The 17,159-nt window shown below is 48.3% G+C and overlaps 1 protein-coding gene across 3 annotated transcripts in view; it reads left to right on the plus strand.

Moving 5' to 3' along the window:
• Positions 1-14,083, plus strand: part of DCLK3 (doublecortin like kinase 3) — a 52,772-nt gene extending 38,689 nt beyond the window's left edge. For 2 of the 3 annotated variants that reach the window (XM_061555119.1, XM_061555121.1), the window contains exons 3-5: positions 2,420-2,552; positions 7,355-7,522; positions 11,144-14,083. In XM_061555119.1, coding sequence (XP_061411103.1) covers positions 2,420-2,552; positions 7,355-7,522; positions 11,144-11,406 — 564 coding nt within the window. In that variant the 3' untranslated portion in view covers positions 11,407-14,083. Of the gene's footprint in view, positions 1-2,419; positions 2,553-7,354; positions 7,523-8,250; positions 9,748-11,143 lie in introns of those variants that run through there. The other variant, XM_061555120.1, reaches the window with a different exon arrangement.
• Positions 14,084-17,159: the final 3,076 nt, after the last annotated feature.

Below are 17,159 nucleotides of genomic sequence, written 5' to 3' on the forward strand. Positions count from 1 at the left end.
TCCTTCCCAAATTAATGAAAAAAATGCCTTCTTTAAAATTATATATCGCGAATGTCGGTGGGCTCTCACATGGTGTCAGACAAGCCCTTCAATGATGATGTTGGCTGTTATTTCAATGAATTGGCTTGGAGATGGATGAGAGCATTGAGCCACTACTCTTAATAACCTGCTTTGGAATCTCTGTTCTGGCCACCTGTCATTAAACTGGATTCTGAGTGTGTGTGGGTTGATGGCCTTAGCTCAGTCATCAATGATCGTGCAAAGAAAAAAAACATGTTACATTTGGGTTTTCCACTCACTTTGGCTACATTTAATTCCTGAGATTACAGGCACAGACCTCGCCAGATGGGGGGGGAGTTACATTCCTGGAAAATGCCGTTCGACAAATGACACCGGAAAAATATGGTTGCGTTAGTGGGATCTAAATGTTCACACCGTCTGCGTTTATTGAATTAATTCAACATAATTTCCACCCGTGTTATTGTACTAGAGGATTCTGAGTGGTTCTCCATCTCTTGTGTGTACACTCTATTTAGTTTTCAATTTCACCTCAACGCAAGACCCCCCCGTCTCCATTACTCTTCCCATGCCGGGGCGCTCGCGACCAACGCTCGCCCCCTAACACCGAATGATCAGCCCAACATTCGCCGCTGACGCTGTCACTTGAACGTTAATGGTTCGCCATGTAGACGTCCGTCTCACTGTCAGGCCTCCACGAGTGGACGGCTACATGCATGCGGCAATGTGTGAACATTTGCGGCGTTCTGTTGTGCTTCGGCGTGTTGAGTGTGTTCACATTATCACGCAAAAAAGACACAAAAACATACCAGGTGAGATAAATTGTTCTCACAGTCGCTTCGTTCACACCTTCCAATGGATGCAGAAATACTTTTCAGCGTCAAACCATGTGGAGCCGAAACACGCGTTTCATAAATCCACGTTGGGCAAGAGTTTTCCGGTAAATGTATATGAATAAAATCTTGACTAGATTGCAATTAATATTCTTTGGGTCTTTCGGTAAAGTCACGTAGATAGGTTCATAAAAATAAAAACTACGCCGTTTCGATCGCAACACAAGCGGTCGTCATCAGGTGGAGAAAAAAGAGGGGTTAGCCTCTAAAGGCAAACTGTTTATAAAGGTTTAAAATGGGCGTAGCCCAAGTGTCAGCAGCATGGGCGGAGGAGCTTATGTTAACGTGAGGGATTCAAAATGGTGGGACTCCGCATGTAGGGCGGAGAAGGTTATGTTAATGTGAGGGGTCAAAAAACTATATATCTCTGAAGGAGGGCACGAGGGAAAGTTTAGCGCCCCCTGTGACGGATAAAATAAGATGCCACGTGAAGGGATCTCAGAAGCTGTTCTGTGTTATCTCGCTCTGCAGGCCATTTTGTCACGCGGAGCGATGCACGTCTCTGCGAGAGTTCCCCAATAGAAGTTTCATCTCGTGACATGAAGGCGAATGGCACAATTGAAATGTCGTTGGGAAACGGACGAGTGTTTATTTTAGAGAGACACTCGCTGCAAATGTGACCTGTGCGTGTGTGTGTGTGCAGATGCAGTGGCTAGCGCACTGCACTACGAACCCGGCCATCCGAGTTCGATTCCCGCTCACGGCCACCAATATCAAGTGACGAATATCTGAATTGGTCCTGGGCCTCTCTTAGGTCGACTCAGCCTCAAATGAATACCTGGTGCGATGTGTAAATATCGCAACCCGGGGAGACAAAGGCAGCCGGGCTTGGTGCTGGCCATCCACCCCCTCGGGTGCCTTGTGTCGGCCTTCATAGCAGTGGCGGCTCCTGCAAAATCTCTCAGGGGGGGCAAATGTCTGGATGATTGATAAGGATAAGGTCCACCCATGCAATGGATAAATTAACAGCTTAAGCATGTAAAGGAAACTTCACTTCTTTAATATTAATGAAAAATAAAGTGACTCTTACAATACATCTTGTTTGTTTCTATACTCACTATTAATACAATCCACTCAAGTTTCTTTTATTAAAGATTCCACTAGGTGGCGACAAATTATATTGTTGGATGAAACGTGCTTACGTATGATGACGTTAGCACGTTAGGGCGAGCCCTCCCGGAAGCCATAGAGAATGCATTGCAGCGCCCCCCGGTCGAAAAAAACATCTTTGAATGTAAGTCTATGGGGCCACTCGGGGCGATTCTCAGCCGGAGTGAAATCGCCCAAAAAGAGGCGGTACTCCACAGAACGTGACATGACGCTGATTGGACTATATCCAGAGGCACAGTGACGGCTAGCGTGACTCTGTGGTTGAATGACATTGGTGGTGCGTCGCCCAATCGCCCTAATGAAGAAACCGCCCCTGCTTCATAGGTGCCACTCGCGAACAGCACTTGCCCCCAAGTGCCGTCAAGGCTCCACGGGGAATGTTTTTGTTGTCTTTGCAGATGCAGCGCAAGCTGGATGGCAGCACCATGCTGAAGCTGGGCGACTTTGGGTTGGCGATGGAGGTGAGGGGCCCCATCTACACTGTGTGCGGGACACCGACGTACGTGGCGCCGGAAATCCTGGCCGAGACAGGTACTCATGCTCCTACGCACACAAAGACAAAGATCCCCCGTGTAGCCTGTGACAGACTGTAGGGGCAAGTGCTGTTAGAGAGCACCTGTGAAGGCCGGTGTGGCGCGCGAGGGGGTGGGTTGCCAGCACCACTCCTGGTCCGGCTTTGTCGCCTCAGTGGCGATGTTTTTACACACCGCACCAGGTACTCGTTTGAGGCTGAGTCGACCTAGGGGAGGCCCATGACCGGTTCAGATCATCGTCACCGGTGGTGGTGGCCGTGAGGAGAAAGTGAACTCGGGTCGCTGGGTTCGTAGCGCAGCATGCTAACCGCTATTTTCCCATTTCCCTACATACACACATGACGACTTGCACAATGACAGAGCCTTTAACAGTTAGCGAGTACCTGTGAAGGCTGGCACACGAGGGAGGTGGGTGGCCATCACCATATCTGCCCGCCTTTGCCTCCTCAACGCTCGTGTTTAAACGCATCGCACCAGCGGAGACCCAGGCCCTAATCGAATATTTGCCACTCTGCCCAACCTTCCATACACATACTCTTTGGTTCTTTCGGTAAAGTCACGTAGGTAGAAAATAAAAATGAAATACAAATAATAGATCACGACGTTTCGATCGCCACATCAAGCGATCGTCATCAGGTGAAATACATTTTAATCTTCTATCTACGTGAATTAAACCGAAAGAACCAAAGAGTATGGATTCCTGCAGCCACGAAAGCCTCAAATCAAGATTAAACTTCCGTACACGTCTCACTGCTCTCCTCTCCTTCAACAACTCCACTGGCTTCCTGTCGATCACCGCCGTCTTTTTAAATTCCTCACCCGTTATTCAAAGCTTTGCACTGTCTCGCCCACCCCCTACGTTACTTCTCCCATTTATTTATACGTCCCTTCACGACCCCTCCAGTCTTCTTGGTTCTTTCGGTAATTCTAGATTTGATACCCTCTACGGCAGGGGTCGGGAACCTTTTTGACTGGGAGAGCCATAAAAGCAAAATATTTCTAAATATATTTCATTGAGAGCCATATAGTAATTTTTAACGTATAATAAATTAAAATGTCTTACTTTTAATGCGACTTCTGGTGCTGCGTGGTTTTGCTGATGGCCTTGTAGTCTGGTTCGTACGTGGTGAGGTTGAGCTTCGTGCAGGCGTTGAGGCCCCGTGACCCGTGAAATTTATCTTCAAAACTAATTTCTGTTTACTTTAAAACGACACGGTATTATTAAGCAATATCAAAAGTATTTTAAAATCAGTTCCAAACTGATTTTTTTTTTCAACTCAAAATTGTCTGCGAGCCATATGCCGTCACTGGAAGAGCCATATATGGCTCGCGAGCCATAGGTTCCCGACCGCTGCTCTACGGGGAGGAATTTCACCTATAATTTTTTACCTACGTGACTTTACCGAAAGAACTAAGAGTAGCCATAGAGTCATTTTGCAGTTAAATTTTCAACATTGAGATGTTTGGCCCACACCAGTTACGAGGTGTGTTTTTTTTCTTCATTTCACGGTAAAGCCTCGATTCCTTCAAGTGATAAAGCGTCATCTTTTTTTTTTGTATGCCTCTTGGCCTATTTCCCAAAAGCCTGCCTTGCAGGAATTTCTTTACCAAGCTCTCACCTCTGAGAATGTGCCCAATCAACATCTTTCTCCTTTCGATTTAAAGCTTTCGTGACTGCAGGGATTCATCTTCTTGGTTCTTTAGGTAAAGTCACGTAGAAGGGAAGTAATAAAATAATACAAATAAAACATTCAGACGCTGTCGCCACGACAGACCTGGTTTTCACCTGAGCACGGCTGCTTGCGTTGTGGCCGAAACGTCGTGAAAATTGTTTTATTATGTTTTATTTTTATTATTTTATTACTTCCCTTCTACGTGACTTTACCGAAAGAACCAAGAAGATGAATCCCTGCAGTCACGAAAGCTTTAAATCGAGACCCCTCCAGTCTCAACATTCACTTTTTCTCACTGTTCCTCTTCACCTCCTTGTGCCCAGTCTCGCTTCCGTTCCTCCTCTCTTCTTGCCCCTGTTGCATCGGAACGAACTCCCTCTCCACGTGGGACTCTCACCCTCGCTTCCTTTCTCTTCTCTGTTGCTTTTTCTCTTCCACTGCCTCCACCCCGACCGGTTCCTTCCCACGTCTCTAACCCACTCGCAGTCCCCCGGTCCTCTTCTTCCTACGACCCTAATTCCTGACCCGGCTGCCACGTCTAAGTGCACCTAACCGCATCTCTCCGCCAGCCCTCTGCTGTGCTCCACAATCAGCTCAGCTATCCGGCCACCAGACCTCTGCCACTACCACCCTTCACCTACCTTCATCCATGCCCGGCCACAGCACCTATCTATCTTACCACTTCACGCATGTGCCCCACACCCCGCTGCCTCTCATCCATGTTGCACCCGTCTGTCACCCTCATTCACCATCACACTGCACCGTATTCCTCCTTCCCTACCCCTGCAACATCAGCAGCTCCATTCCCAGCCCCTGTCCCTCCATCCCTTCCATCACCTCCCTCGCTGACAGCCGCTCCACCCCACCTGTTGCTCGCCTTTTGCCCCTTTGTGTCTTTGTGTACCCCCGTCGTTTTGCATTGTAAATCGACCTGGAAAGGGTGCTATATCATTCCTAAATAGAACAGAATTGGTTGTGAGCGGGAATCGAACTTAGGGCGCTGGGATCGTAGTGCAGTGCACTACCAACTGTGCCACTGCTCCCCAAAGACATGCAGACACACGAATACATTCCGTCTCACACATACACATGCCAGCTCATCGCACGCACGCTTCTGTACACAGCTGCAGAATGTCACATGCTCACAGGCACAGAATGACCTGAACAATTGCTTTTGAAACCACCCCGAATAATCATAACAAAAGCAAATGACATAAACATAATAGGGAAAATCATAGGGTGAGATTTTCAATTCTCCAACTCCAACCTCCCCACTCACCCCTACGGAGGTGATGCTTCCAGTGGTAGAGCAAGGGGTGTTGAAAGCGAAATTGTTCACACGCCAGAGTTGACTGCTCATGACGTGGATTTTATCGTGTCCAGTTTTAAGTGCTCGTCCCAGAAAACTTCAACACCCGAGAGTGAATGTCGTGCTCGTGGTGAGCGCGGTTGCCGATGCCGTCGTTAGCTGTTGTGAGCCCCCTGTGGAGCCACGGATTCATCCGCCAGGAGTCCATGCATGCAGCCTCCTTCGCAGCAAACCTATGAGCCACCCTTCCAGCAGTTTTCCACGGCATTCATTCTGTTAACCAGCGGCTGTTTCTGGGGGGGGGGGGGGGGGGGGACATCTACCGCATTGGGGTTTTCAATCTCGGCTAACGCGCGCGGATGGGTTAATTGAATAATGGGAATGCATGGCAGTGGCGTCGTATTCATAACCGCAGCCATTTTGATGACAACTCAACACTGGTGCATTATTGCATCTTGCTTTGGAGGTTGAATTTGGACTGGATTATCCGGTGTAATAAAAGAAGCAATGGCAATATGCAGCGGCATCAAAAGCACTGGTCTCATGATGAATTTAACCGAGACAAATTGCCTCTGCAATGAAAATGATGAATTTATAATTAATAATGATACATGTACCCAGGAAAGCCCCAAGTCTTTTTTTTTCAGCAGAGCACCCGGTTTTGAAATGTTTGCCCAATTCCATCTTTGAGTGTTTTGCTTGTGGGAGGAAACCAGAGTACGAAGGGTTAACTAGGAAGTAACACACAGAGCTCCACACAGAATCCGTTTCAGTGCTGCCATTCCCAGACCGCATCGTATCCCAAGCCAACAAAAGCCTCGTTCTCTGAAGCAGTCCCCCATTCCAGTAATGAGCAGGCTCCAACTTCGCTTAAATTCCAGGATATGATGTTACGATCGGGGGCATTCAGGATGAATTGGTCATATGCATGCTATATTGGATGTGGTGTGCTGGGTGCGAAAAATATATTCTTTGGGTTACCGAGCTGAACAGACCCAGTTGAAATAAAGCCCTGGTTGTAGGCAATTACTTGGTTTATATCACGTGCACGTGCCAACTGTAGTTGTAAAGGTGAGTCAGAGTTTGTTGACACCTCAACTACCCATTTCTCACTGACACATCTGAGCCAAGCCAGCTTAGGGCCCTCACGGTACTGCTGGTTTTCCACTGGTTATTTTAAGTGCCAATCCAGAGCCAACCCGGGAAAGGCTGGCCTCCCAAGAAAAATGTGCATCTGGCTCGGGGCCAAGCAGGGCCAGGTGCGGGGCTCGTGATGCATTGATTGCGTATGACGTAATTCGGTACACCGTGTGGAGACATGTGTCACGATTAGCTTATTCGGAAAGGCTCGGCTTCTACAGTGGAAAAGCTAAACTAAACTCAACTTTTTATTTTCAGAAGCGACCTGGCCACAAATGAGAGCTCAACTAAGTGTTATATCATGTGGAAATGTACAGCAGACAAATACTCTAAAACACAGATATATCTAAATGTGGAGGGAAACACCAGAGGACCCGGAGAAAAAATCCACACGACCATGGAGAGAACATGCAAACCCCAAATATACAGGCGTCAGGGTCGGGAATCGAACCCACGACCTCTTGTATACCAGGCGAGGTAGTTGGCATCGATTAGTTAGCTCCACTGTGCCCTGAGCTGCGCCAATCTGGCTCTGCACAGCCATAACATGGATAGGGTGAACAGTGGGAAAGGTAAATCCATGAGCGGCTTGTGTGCTTAACCCTCGCTCCCCTCCCTACCTCCCTTCCTCCCCACCCCTCTCTCCCTCCTTCCCTGTCTCCACCACTGTGCGGTCAGGCTACGGGCTGGAGGTGGACATGTGGGCGACAGGTGTCATCACCTACATCTTGCTGTGCGGCTTCCCGCCATTCCGAAGCCTGGAGCGAGACCAGGAGGAGCTCTTCGACACCATCCAGCTCGGGGAGTTCTCGTTCTTGTCTCCGTACTGGGACCACATCTCCGAGGGTGAGTGTTGGCCTCGTGCGTGCGCGTGCGTGTGCGTGCCTGTGTCTCTGACTAGTCACACCATTTGGGCTTTTCTTTGTGTTGACATTCTACGTGGACGTCTTCACGGATGTGTATTTTTCTGTAACAGGTAATTTGTGGCGATAATGGATCATGGGATGGACGTGAGGTATACACATTATATAATAGGCAGAGCTGCTCCTTTAAAACATAATGCATTTTGATCATAACCTGTCCACGCTTGAGTGGAAATTTTTGGAAAATGTGAAGCTATTATGTACAGTCCTGTTATCAACATCATGTCTCCCAACACCATGCGGGACATGGGGGTTATCTGAGCGTTCTTCGCCACGCTGGTCGTTATGGGTTGAAGGTGGGGAGCATAAGACATTGGAGCATAGTACAGTCCAATAATGGATTTTCTGCAGTGCCCTCTGCTGACAATGCAGCCCCGTAGCAGCAGCCTACAGCACACTTATTTTACGTACGGTGATCGCCCATCCAAACACGAGCCCGCTCAAAATTCCTGATTAGCTTTTGAAATCTGTCAAAAAACCAGGCGCATTCCGGGCGATTTGTTCGAAGGTTTCACATTCTAACCCTTTTTTAAATTGTCATAAACGCCTGCTGTATACTCTGTTTCTCTTCCCTCTCACGTGCTTACAGAACAGGAGATTGAATGTAATTGATATATGTTGTATATTTCTTCCAAAACCATGCCCATGCAGACTAGCACTCCAAATGCCTCCAAGGTAACATACCAATGCAGATCGTTCCTTACCGGAACACACGCACGCATCTCTTGCACATATTTCACGTGAGATTGAGGGAGTTTCATTAAATGCGCCGTGTGGCAGAGCTCCGCGCCGAGGGCTGTAGCCTTCGAGGTTCCTCGCCCCCCTGTGCGATGGTGCCTGCAATGAGGTGGGCATGGCGGCACACAACTGTGATAACTGGCGCTTTGAAGACGCGCTGGTGGATCACACAGCGATGTCAGACTCGGAGAGAATGGAGGATGGCCGATGTGGTCAATGCGGAATGCATGCCTGTCGGAATGTGACGTCGTAACTCACTCCGTTAGCGAGGTGGGGGGGGAGACCCAGACACTCAGAACGCTTGGTCAGCTGTTCATGCCCTGAGCCTTAACGCGATGGCATCGCCAGCATCGCCGATCGATGCTCGCAGAGACAAACTAATTGCAGATGCCCACAAGCATCTCGTCTTACATCGTCAAGGTGTGATGCTAACGCGGAGTATTTTTTTAGGGGCTCGGTGTGGGAAAACCTCTTCCTTGCTGACCACCGAGGAGCACTCTCAAAGAGCCTTGGCACTTGGACCGCATCCATTGACCATTTGCTTTGAACTTCTTGAATGGCGAAAGGCGACTACGCTTGGGAATGCATCGTTGTTACCAAGACTTAAATAAGTATCCGATTGGTGCGGCTAAGACGCTTGCAGTGATGGATAAATATCGTTTGTGGGATGTTTAGAAGCGGTAGGCCTCATGTGGCCATGGGGGGCTGCATGATATGAAGTCGCAGAGCGCATCTGGCCCATGGGCTGCAGGATTCCCAGCCCTGTGCCGTGGTGTCTACTGATCAGGGAATGGTAGCGAACGACGCCTGTGATTCAGCACTTTGGAGGCAAGCGTTGGTGGATCAGGCAGTTCTCTGAGATTCTCCATCCTGCCAGGCCTGCGATGTGGCCAGAAGATAGCACCACAGCAAGTGGATTTGTGAACCATCTGTGTGGGAATGTGAGTGGCCCTGTGTGTGTGGATGTTAGTCACATTTTCTCCCACGTGCAAAAAAATATATAACAGAAATTGGTCAAACATCCCAGTGCAGGATCCTTCTGAAAAAGAGCGTCAAGTCTTGATGAGGACTTCCTGAATAAATAGATAAATGACAGTGTATGTATATTGAACTTCTTTTGCACCGTGCATAGCCAACCGTGCTTATCGCAAGTACGCGGGAAGGACAACATCCTAAGTGGTCGTCGATGGGCAGGTCATGTTGTGTGGAGTGAAGTGGGGATACTCTGACCTCTACCAAATAGCCTGGCCAGCGTTGAACAGTAGGCCAAAATATCATCAGGAGGGGCTCTCCACAGTTTCCCTTTTGTGTGGAGGCCCTTCTGCTGGCGGCGCAACGAGCAAGGACATTGCAGAGCTGCACCTTTACCCATTAAAATAATTGAGAAATATCCCCATCACATTGTTTACTCTCTCAGTGAAACGTGCATCATTCTGTTTCGTGAACTTAATGCACACTGTATTCTTTGGGTCTTTCGGTAAAGTCACGAAGATAGGTTTAAATGTATACAAATAGTAAATATAAAATAAACAAAAAACTACGATGTTTCGATCACAACACAAGCGATCGTCATCGGGAGGACGATCGCTTGTGTTGTGATTTTTATTAATTTGAACCTATCTACGTTACTTTACCGAAAGACCCAAAGAATATGAATTACTGCAGTCACGAATGCTTAAAGTCAAGATTTAATGCACACTGTTTACAAATACACCACCGGCACCTGCTCGGGGGTGCAACAAGGTAAACGAACGTCATCAATTACTGTCGATTCTTAAACTCGCAGGGTGCGTACATCGAATCGCACGCGTAAGCTAGGATCTTTATGCCGTGCGCGGCGGCTCCGCGCCACCTCTGCAGCAATCGCCGGAGACGGCCTCGGCCATTCACCTCTTCATGAAACAAAAACAACAACAACAACAACAGGAACTAAAATCGATTCTTGCATCAAAATGTTCGCATTAAATCGCGGCAATTCATGAATCACTCCACCTCCCGCGAGTCACGTGCCATGAAGCCGACTTCCCCTGGAACGTTTCCACACTTCAGTTGTGAGATCCAAAGAGGAAGATAACGTGATCGTTTCGCCATGTGTAGAATATCACTCTCCCACTCACATCATCATCATTATTATTTCATGGTGTTTTACTGCAATGGTATATTTCTTGGGACGAGTTGAGGCCATTTTGCCACAACAGAGGACTGCACAAAAATCCATTGTTGTAGTCCACGATGCGTTGACTTCAAAATCTGGCGCTTTCACCAACACGCACTGACCAGCGTGGTGAAGTATGGTCAAACAACCCCCGCGACCCGCACAGCATTTTGACGGAAGAGCGGTACATGTTCAGACCAGCTTGCATTTTTCGAAATGCCCCACACGATAGTGGGAAGGGTGTCAGAAAAACACATCTGATTTTTAAAGGAGCATTTTACTTTCGAGTCATCATACCACTTGTACATCTCATGGCCCAGTATCGACATAAATTACCTTTTTAATGTAATTGTGCAGTCAGATGTATGGTAGCAGCCTTCATCCAGCAGTGGATTGACAGGAAGATTGTATGTATACTGTAAATTATTCAATCCTTCCTCCTTTTTCAATTCCTCCTCCCCAATCCTTGTGCTCCTCTTCCTCCAACCCTGCATCCTCCCTCCTCCCTATCCTGTCCTCCCTCCTCCTCCTTCTCCGCATTCCTGTTCCTTCCCTTCATCCCCCTTTCCCCCCCTTCCTCCTCCTGCACTTCCTCCTTCTCGTCGGTCCCCCCGTCTCCTCCTCCTCCTCCATCCTCCTCTTGGCTCTTAGCTGCCAAGGACCTGGTGAGCCGGATGCTGGTGGTCGACACCAAGCGGCGCTTCACGGCGCGCCAGGCACTGCACCACCCGTGGGTGACAGGCGGCGGCTCTGGAGACGCCCCTGACCTCCACAGGGAGGTCACCATGAACATCCAGAGGCACTTCGCCGACCGCCGGCGTCCTCACCAGCAGCAGCAGTTCCAGAGGATGCACCCGCACCACCAGCAGCAGCAGCACCGTACGCGCCCCACGTCCGTCAGCTCGGACGTGTGAGCGCGCCGCCGGCGCTGTTACTGCGGCAGTGGCAGATGTACACCGATCGCGACGAAGAGCGGGCCCCGTTGCTTCATCAAAGTCGTCCCCTCCTCCGTTGTTCCCCTACCCATCGCTGCCACCCCCAGTTGCAGCTGCAGCAGAACCAGCGCCACCAGCAACATCACTAACAGCACCATCCATTGCCACCACCACCAGCACTTAAAAAAAAAAAACCTCCCTATGTGTGCTGCTTCTCACAGCCTTGGAATTCCTAGGGGCCACGCGCTTACAGAACATTTTCCCGCAAACATCTTTTCTTCAAAGTGGTAATTGGAGGTGTGGGACAGGGCTTAATTTAGCTGGGTCTGTCTGGGTCATTGATCCGGATTTTTTTTTTCGTACCCAGCACACCGCATGCAGTATACCCTCCTTACTATGGCTGTGGCTGCTAGTCACGTGCCTCCAACTCCAGTCTACCTGCGACCCGGACGGAATTCAGTGAGAAATTAAGCCCTGGGTATGGAAACCTCAATCTTTTTTGGTTTGTGTAAGGGAATTCCTTTTGTGCTGTGTTAACCATGCGCAAATAATGATAATGATAATAATTATATACCCTGCAATTGCAGCATCGCTCCACAACAATTGCTGAAAATCTAGTCCAGCCCACACAACGTTTAAGAAAAACTTCCATATTTACCATAAAACAGTCGCTAATTTTAACTCACACTTTTTAAAGATGCCGGGCGCGACATCTCAATTGTTGGCGGAGGGCCGTTCGAGGCTGCGCTGCATCGCTCGAGGTGTCTTGTTTTCTTCCCCCATTTCGGTCCGCCAAGACGGAAATCTGCCCGCACTAAAGTGGCCCTCGGCCAGCATTGGATTCACACCCATCAGCACCAAAATGTTCGTCAACTTACAAATGGCAAGGTGTAATTCCTCCAGCGTGCATTTGCACACGTGCAGAATGCCTATTCACCGGGCTTAATTCGCCAATGTGCCCAGCACTCGTCACGAAGAGACATTTCCATTGAAAGGAAAGAAAACGTTTCGCACCTGCGGTTGCTGAGCGCTGAAATCTTTCTGCAGACGTTAAAAAAAAAACCTCATCTCGTCCGTGTGGCTTTTGTATTAGCAGGGTTTTTAATCGATTATCATTTTGTTCAATTGTAGTTTTCGCTAAATCTATGATCAATTTGCCAAAATCGTGGTGTCGATGATCGGAATCCAGTTCAGTTTTAGTTAACGATCGAACCGACAGCCTCGCGAGCGAATTTTCAAACCGCGTGGCGCGTTCCAACGTGCTCGGTGGGCAGGGTTCATCGGTCACCTCCTGGTTCATTTGAACAGACACGGAGACACGCACGCATGCACAGGGTTGGACTTTTATTGTGAGGCAATCCGAAATGTGGGGCAAAGACGATTACTTGTTAACGATCTTGAATACGATTTTCGATAACGCTAAAAAAAACTGAAATGAACAAACGTGTTTGTAAGAGACGCGCACGGCTGTGAGTAGTTTAGCCACGAGGGGGAGGCTCTACTGTTGTGGGTCCGCCGCCTGCTTCCGGAATCTTCCACTCTCGCTCCGCCACTACGACCCCAAACCACTTCATCCACACACCCGCTCGCCGACTATGATTTGTAATTCAAGTTTATTTAACATTGTACATTTGATTCAGGATTCCCCCATTCAGGTCCAAGCCAAAAGATGGGTTTATAGAATGCGTTAGGGTTCTGTGAATAATGAACCCGAATATAATTAAGTTGCCGAACCCAAATGAATGATGGACGCGCAAAGTTTTAAAAATTATAGTATATATAAAGAGTATATGCTGCTCAAAATGGACAAACAAAAATTCCAGTGAGCGGAATGTTTTCATTTAGTTTATGTTTTAATACGTTTTCAGTATTTTCGTGTTATAGTTAAAACTTTTAAATATTTTCGATCGAAGTTTTGACCTTTGGAATGTCACAGTTGGAAGTGTAATAAAGTATAGTATATATATATTTTAGCAGTGTTTATTCAATTACTGGAACAAATATTTTAAGGGACTTCCCAGATGTATTAGCATTGCCCCGTTGCTAAGGACAATGGATTTTATGCTGACAATGGCTTTACGCTGAACCAATCGGTAAGAAGAATTGTGGTTTACAGCTTGATTTACCCTAACCCTTTATGCACTGGTACAATCACGTTATGATCGGTCATGGTATTTCTCTCAGCTACTTCGGACTGTCGTGCTATAATTCAGGATGTATATTAAATGAGGACAATGACAGTGACGATGGCGTGAGAAGTGATGACGATGGTGATGGTGTTGATGGTGACGATATTGTGAAGAGTAAACAGTGATGATGATGATAAAAGGCACTTAAATTGTGTTTAATGTCGCATTAAATGCATCTTGTATTTGCATCACGGTTTACTGACATACTTAGCCTCTTGATTGCCGACTCGTGTTTGGTGATGGTTTATTCATCATGTATTGTATCGACGACAAAAAAAGCAACTTAGTTATTTATTCTCGATTATGGGCCAGTGTTTTGGAAAGGCGTAGCATATAACTCATTATGACAAAAAAGATTATCTATGGTAATTGTTGTCATGTAAAGTTTATTACGAGTATGCCAATTTTCTTAAGTGTTGAGAGTGATGTAACAATTGGTGTTTCTAATAAACATAATTTGCACTGAATTTAAGTCATCGCACGCCCTGCACTGGCATCGAAGTTGCTCACTTAAATTTACTGCTCCGAGTCCTCCGCTTACTTCCGTTAATAGGGTTGTTTGTGTACGTGAGTATATACATACAACACCAGTGACGAATATCTGAACCGGTCGTGGGCCTCGCCTAGGTCGACTCAGCCTCAAATGAATGCCTAGTGCGATGTGTAAATATTGTCACTATAGGGAGACAAAGGCGGCCGGGCGTGGTGTTGGCCACCCACCCCTTTGTGGGCTGTGCCGGCCTTCATAGGTGTTCGCGAACATAACTTTCCCCAACAGTCTGTTAAGGTTATTGGGGGGATATTTGTTCAAACATACACGGCCCCTTTGTCAATCCACTACTGGATCAACGACTGGTCAGAAAGCACAGCATCTGACATACTCGAGTGTACATTAAGTATCAGCATCAGAATATGTATTTATACTGGTAGGAACCTCCTGGTTACACCAGCCCACAGGGGATTATTGTGTCCGTCCGTCGTGCAGGGAGGGGCTGGGTGGGGAGGGAGGGGCTGGGTGGGGAGGGTGGGGAGGGGCTGGGCTGGGTGGGGAGGGTGGGGCTGGGTGGGGAGGGGCTGGGTGGGGGGTGGGAGGGGTGGGGCTGGGTGGGGGGGGCTGGTCACCCCATGGTGCCCTTATAAAACTCAACGTTTAACCAACTCACGCCGGCTTGTGGTCGTCCTCACAGTCGGGCATATTTGCGGAATACACCACGCCGCCATTGACCCTGGCCATTGACCGAGCAACCCAACGTTCCTACCAACTCCCTCCGCAGGAATATGTTACTGGAGGAATCCGATGAGCTATTAAGCTCTGTTTCACAGATGTCCACCAGGTGAGAACGTTACAACAAGAAACAATACAACAACACAATAGGAGTGCAAAGTATATGAATGGTAAACAAATCAATAAAACATTTTTACAAATAAAAGTACAATTTTTTTTATCTCACCAGTATATTAGCGAGACTGGCAGGTCGAGAGCTGGCAGGTTGAGAACTGTTTGAGATCAGATTATAGAGCACCTGGGAAGGTTGGGGAGACAGATTTGTTTGTGTGACTAATCCCCTTGCCTATCCTAGAGTGGAAATGAGAACCCTGAGTGGCATGGGCACCGTGCGCAGTGCCGGGTGGCGCCTCGTGAGTTTGAATGCAATCGCGCCCCGTGCTCAGGCAGCCGAGTGACCGAGGCCAAGCGAAGACGCGTGCCATTGCCGCGCACACGTCACAGCTCACTGTCAATCCACTGCTGGATGAGTGCCTCCCCACGCCAGAGGTCGCAAACGGGTTTTGATTCCTTACCCGTACCCGGCCGCACCAGGGTCGCAAATGGGTATCCGTACCCGTACCCGGCCGGGTACGGCTAGCCGTTCCCTACCCGTACCCGTACCCTACCCGAAATGAGTGACAAACAGTTACTCACCAGTAACTCACGGCCTACCCGTACCCGTACCCGGCCGCACCAGGGTCGCAAACGGGTACCCGTACCCGGCCGGGTACGTGTAGCCGGGTATCGGGTAGGGTACGGGTATCAGGTACCCGGTTGCGACCTCTGCCCCACGCCGTGCGTGCCGCGGGGGTGCTAGCTGAGAGCGCACTTCACAAAGCTGGCCGATGCGAGTTGTAGAAGGCGGAGGGGGCACAGGCGTAGGAGGTGACAGCCCAACAATGGCTTTCGCTGCACTGCGCTCTGTCGACCGTCCCACGAAGCCCCGTGAGCCCCACGCCAACCAAATGTTTGCGCGTGGCGGTCAAAAGTCCGAGAGTCAAGTTCAAGTTCATTTATTAGGTATAGCCCTGTGAGCCATTCGGCTCTTGAATCGGGTGCTACCGCAACAAACAAAAAACAAAAACATGAACAAAAAACATCTTGAAGTGAATATGTGACTAAGCGCAAACAGAAAATCCAAGAAAAGACAGCAAAATATTGCAGAAAAAAAAAATCACCGGACACCAACGCTGTGTGCAACAATCCCAGTGGGATGCAAGTCAAACAACCAATGAGATCCGTGCCATCGCGAAGCGTCCTCCTCATTGCCTTGCGCAGAGGCACCGTGCTCACGTGTACGGCGCATTTCATTAAACTCGGTCGTAGTTGACTCGTGGTTATATCCGCATTTTATATCTGGGTTTGCCGATTAAAATGCGATGTTAACACCACGCTAATTGGCGCCTCTTACGCTGAGCAGGGAGATAATTTGAGTATTGGTTGTACTTGGATGGGTGAGAGCCATGCATAAAACAGCTGTTGTAGGCTGCTGTGGGCCTCTGTCGTTTGCAGCAGAGAGTAGCGCAGAAAAAGACTCCATGGTACCTGCACATGCTACTTTGCGCTGCGTCGTCACCAAGACGCACTGCTCAGCGCGGTGAACTGTGATCAAGTAAACGCCCGTACGGTGTGGAGAGGCCCTCATCCAGCAGTGGATGTGCATAACATTTTCGCATTTTTCAAATGCCCCACTCAATGTTGGGCAGGGTGTAGGCAAAACACATCTGAATCTCAAGGAGCGATTGTTTCATATCGATGTTGCACACATTATGTGCCGGTCCCAGTTGTCAAAAGGGCCAGTAGCGCCAAAAAATACCTTTTTAGATAATTGTGGTGGTGGGAGGTGGGGGTTGAAGCTGATATAGGAGCTGCTATAAATTGCCAATATAAATTGCTCACTGGCCGACTGTTAATTTGACCGTGACACCAGAAAAAAGTCGGTCTGCTGTCTAAAGAGCAGGGCAGTGACATCTTTAATCAGCCAACCGCCAGCACCCATTTCCAGGCAGGCAATAACATATAGCTGTAACCCATAAAGGCATCGTCAATTATTAATGATTTGTAATAAGCAATTTGAGCAAGGTCAATATAATTCTACACATACAAACAAAGCGTCTGGCGGTATTGTAAAGATTGTATCGTATGAGCTTAATTTCTCTGAACCGTAGCAAATTGGCGACACACTTTCATCTCTCGAGGTTTCACTCGGTATTTGCCGTCTCACGTTTGGTTCGAGCGCTGCTGCGATTATCCGCTGTTGAGGATCACTCAATATC

This window comes from Lethenteron reissneri, chromosome 20 (genome assembly GCF_015708825.2).
Source record: "Lethenteron reissneri isolate LAM-NWPU_2019-01 chromosome 20, ASM1570882v1, whole genome shotgun sequence".
Classification (NCBI taxonomy): domain Eukaryota; kingdom Metazoa; phylum Chordata; class Hyperoartia; order Petromyzontiformes; family Petromyzontidae; genus Lethenteron; species Lethenteron reissneri.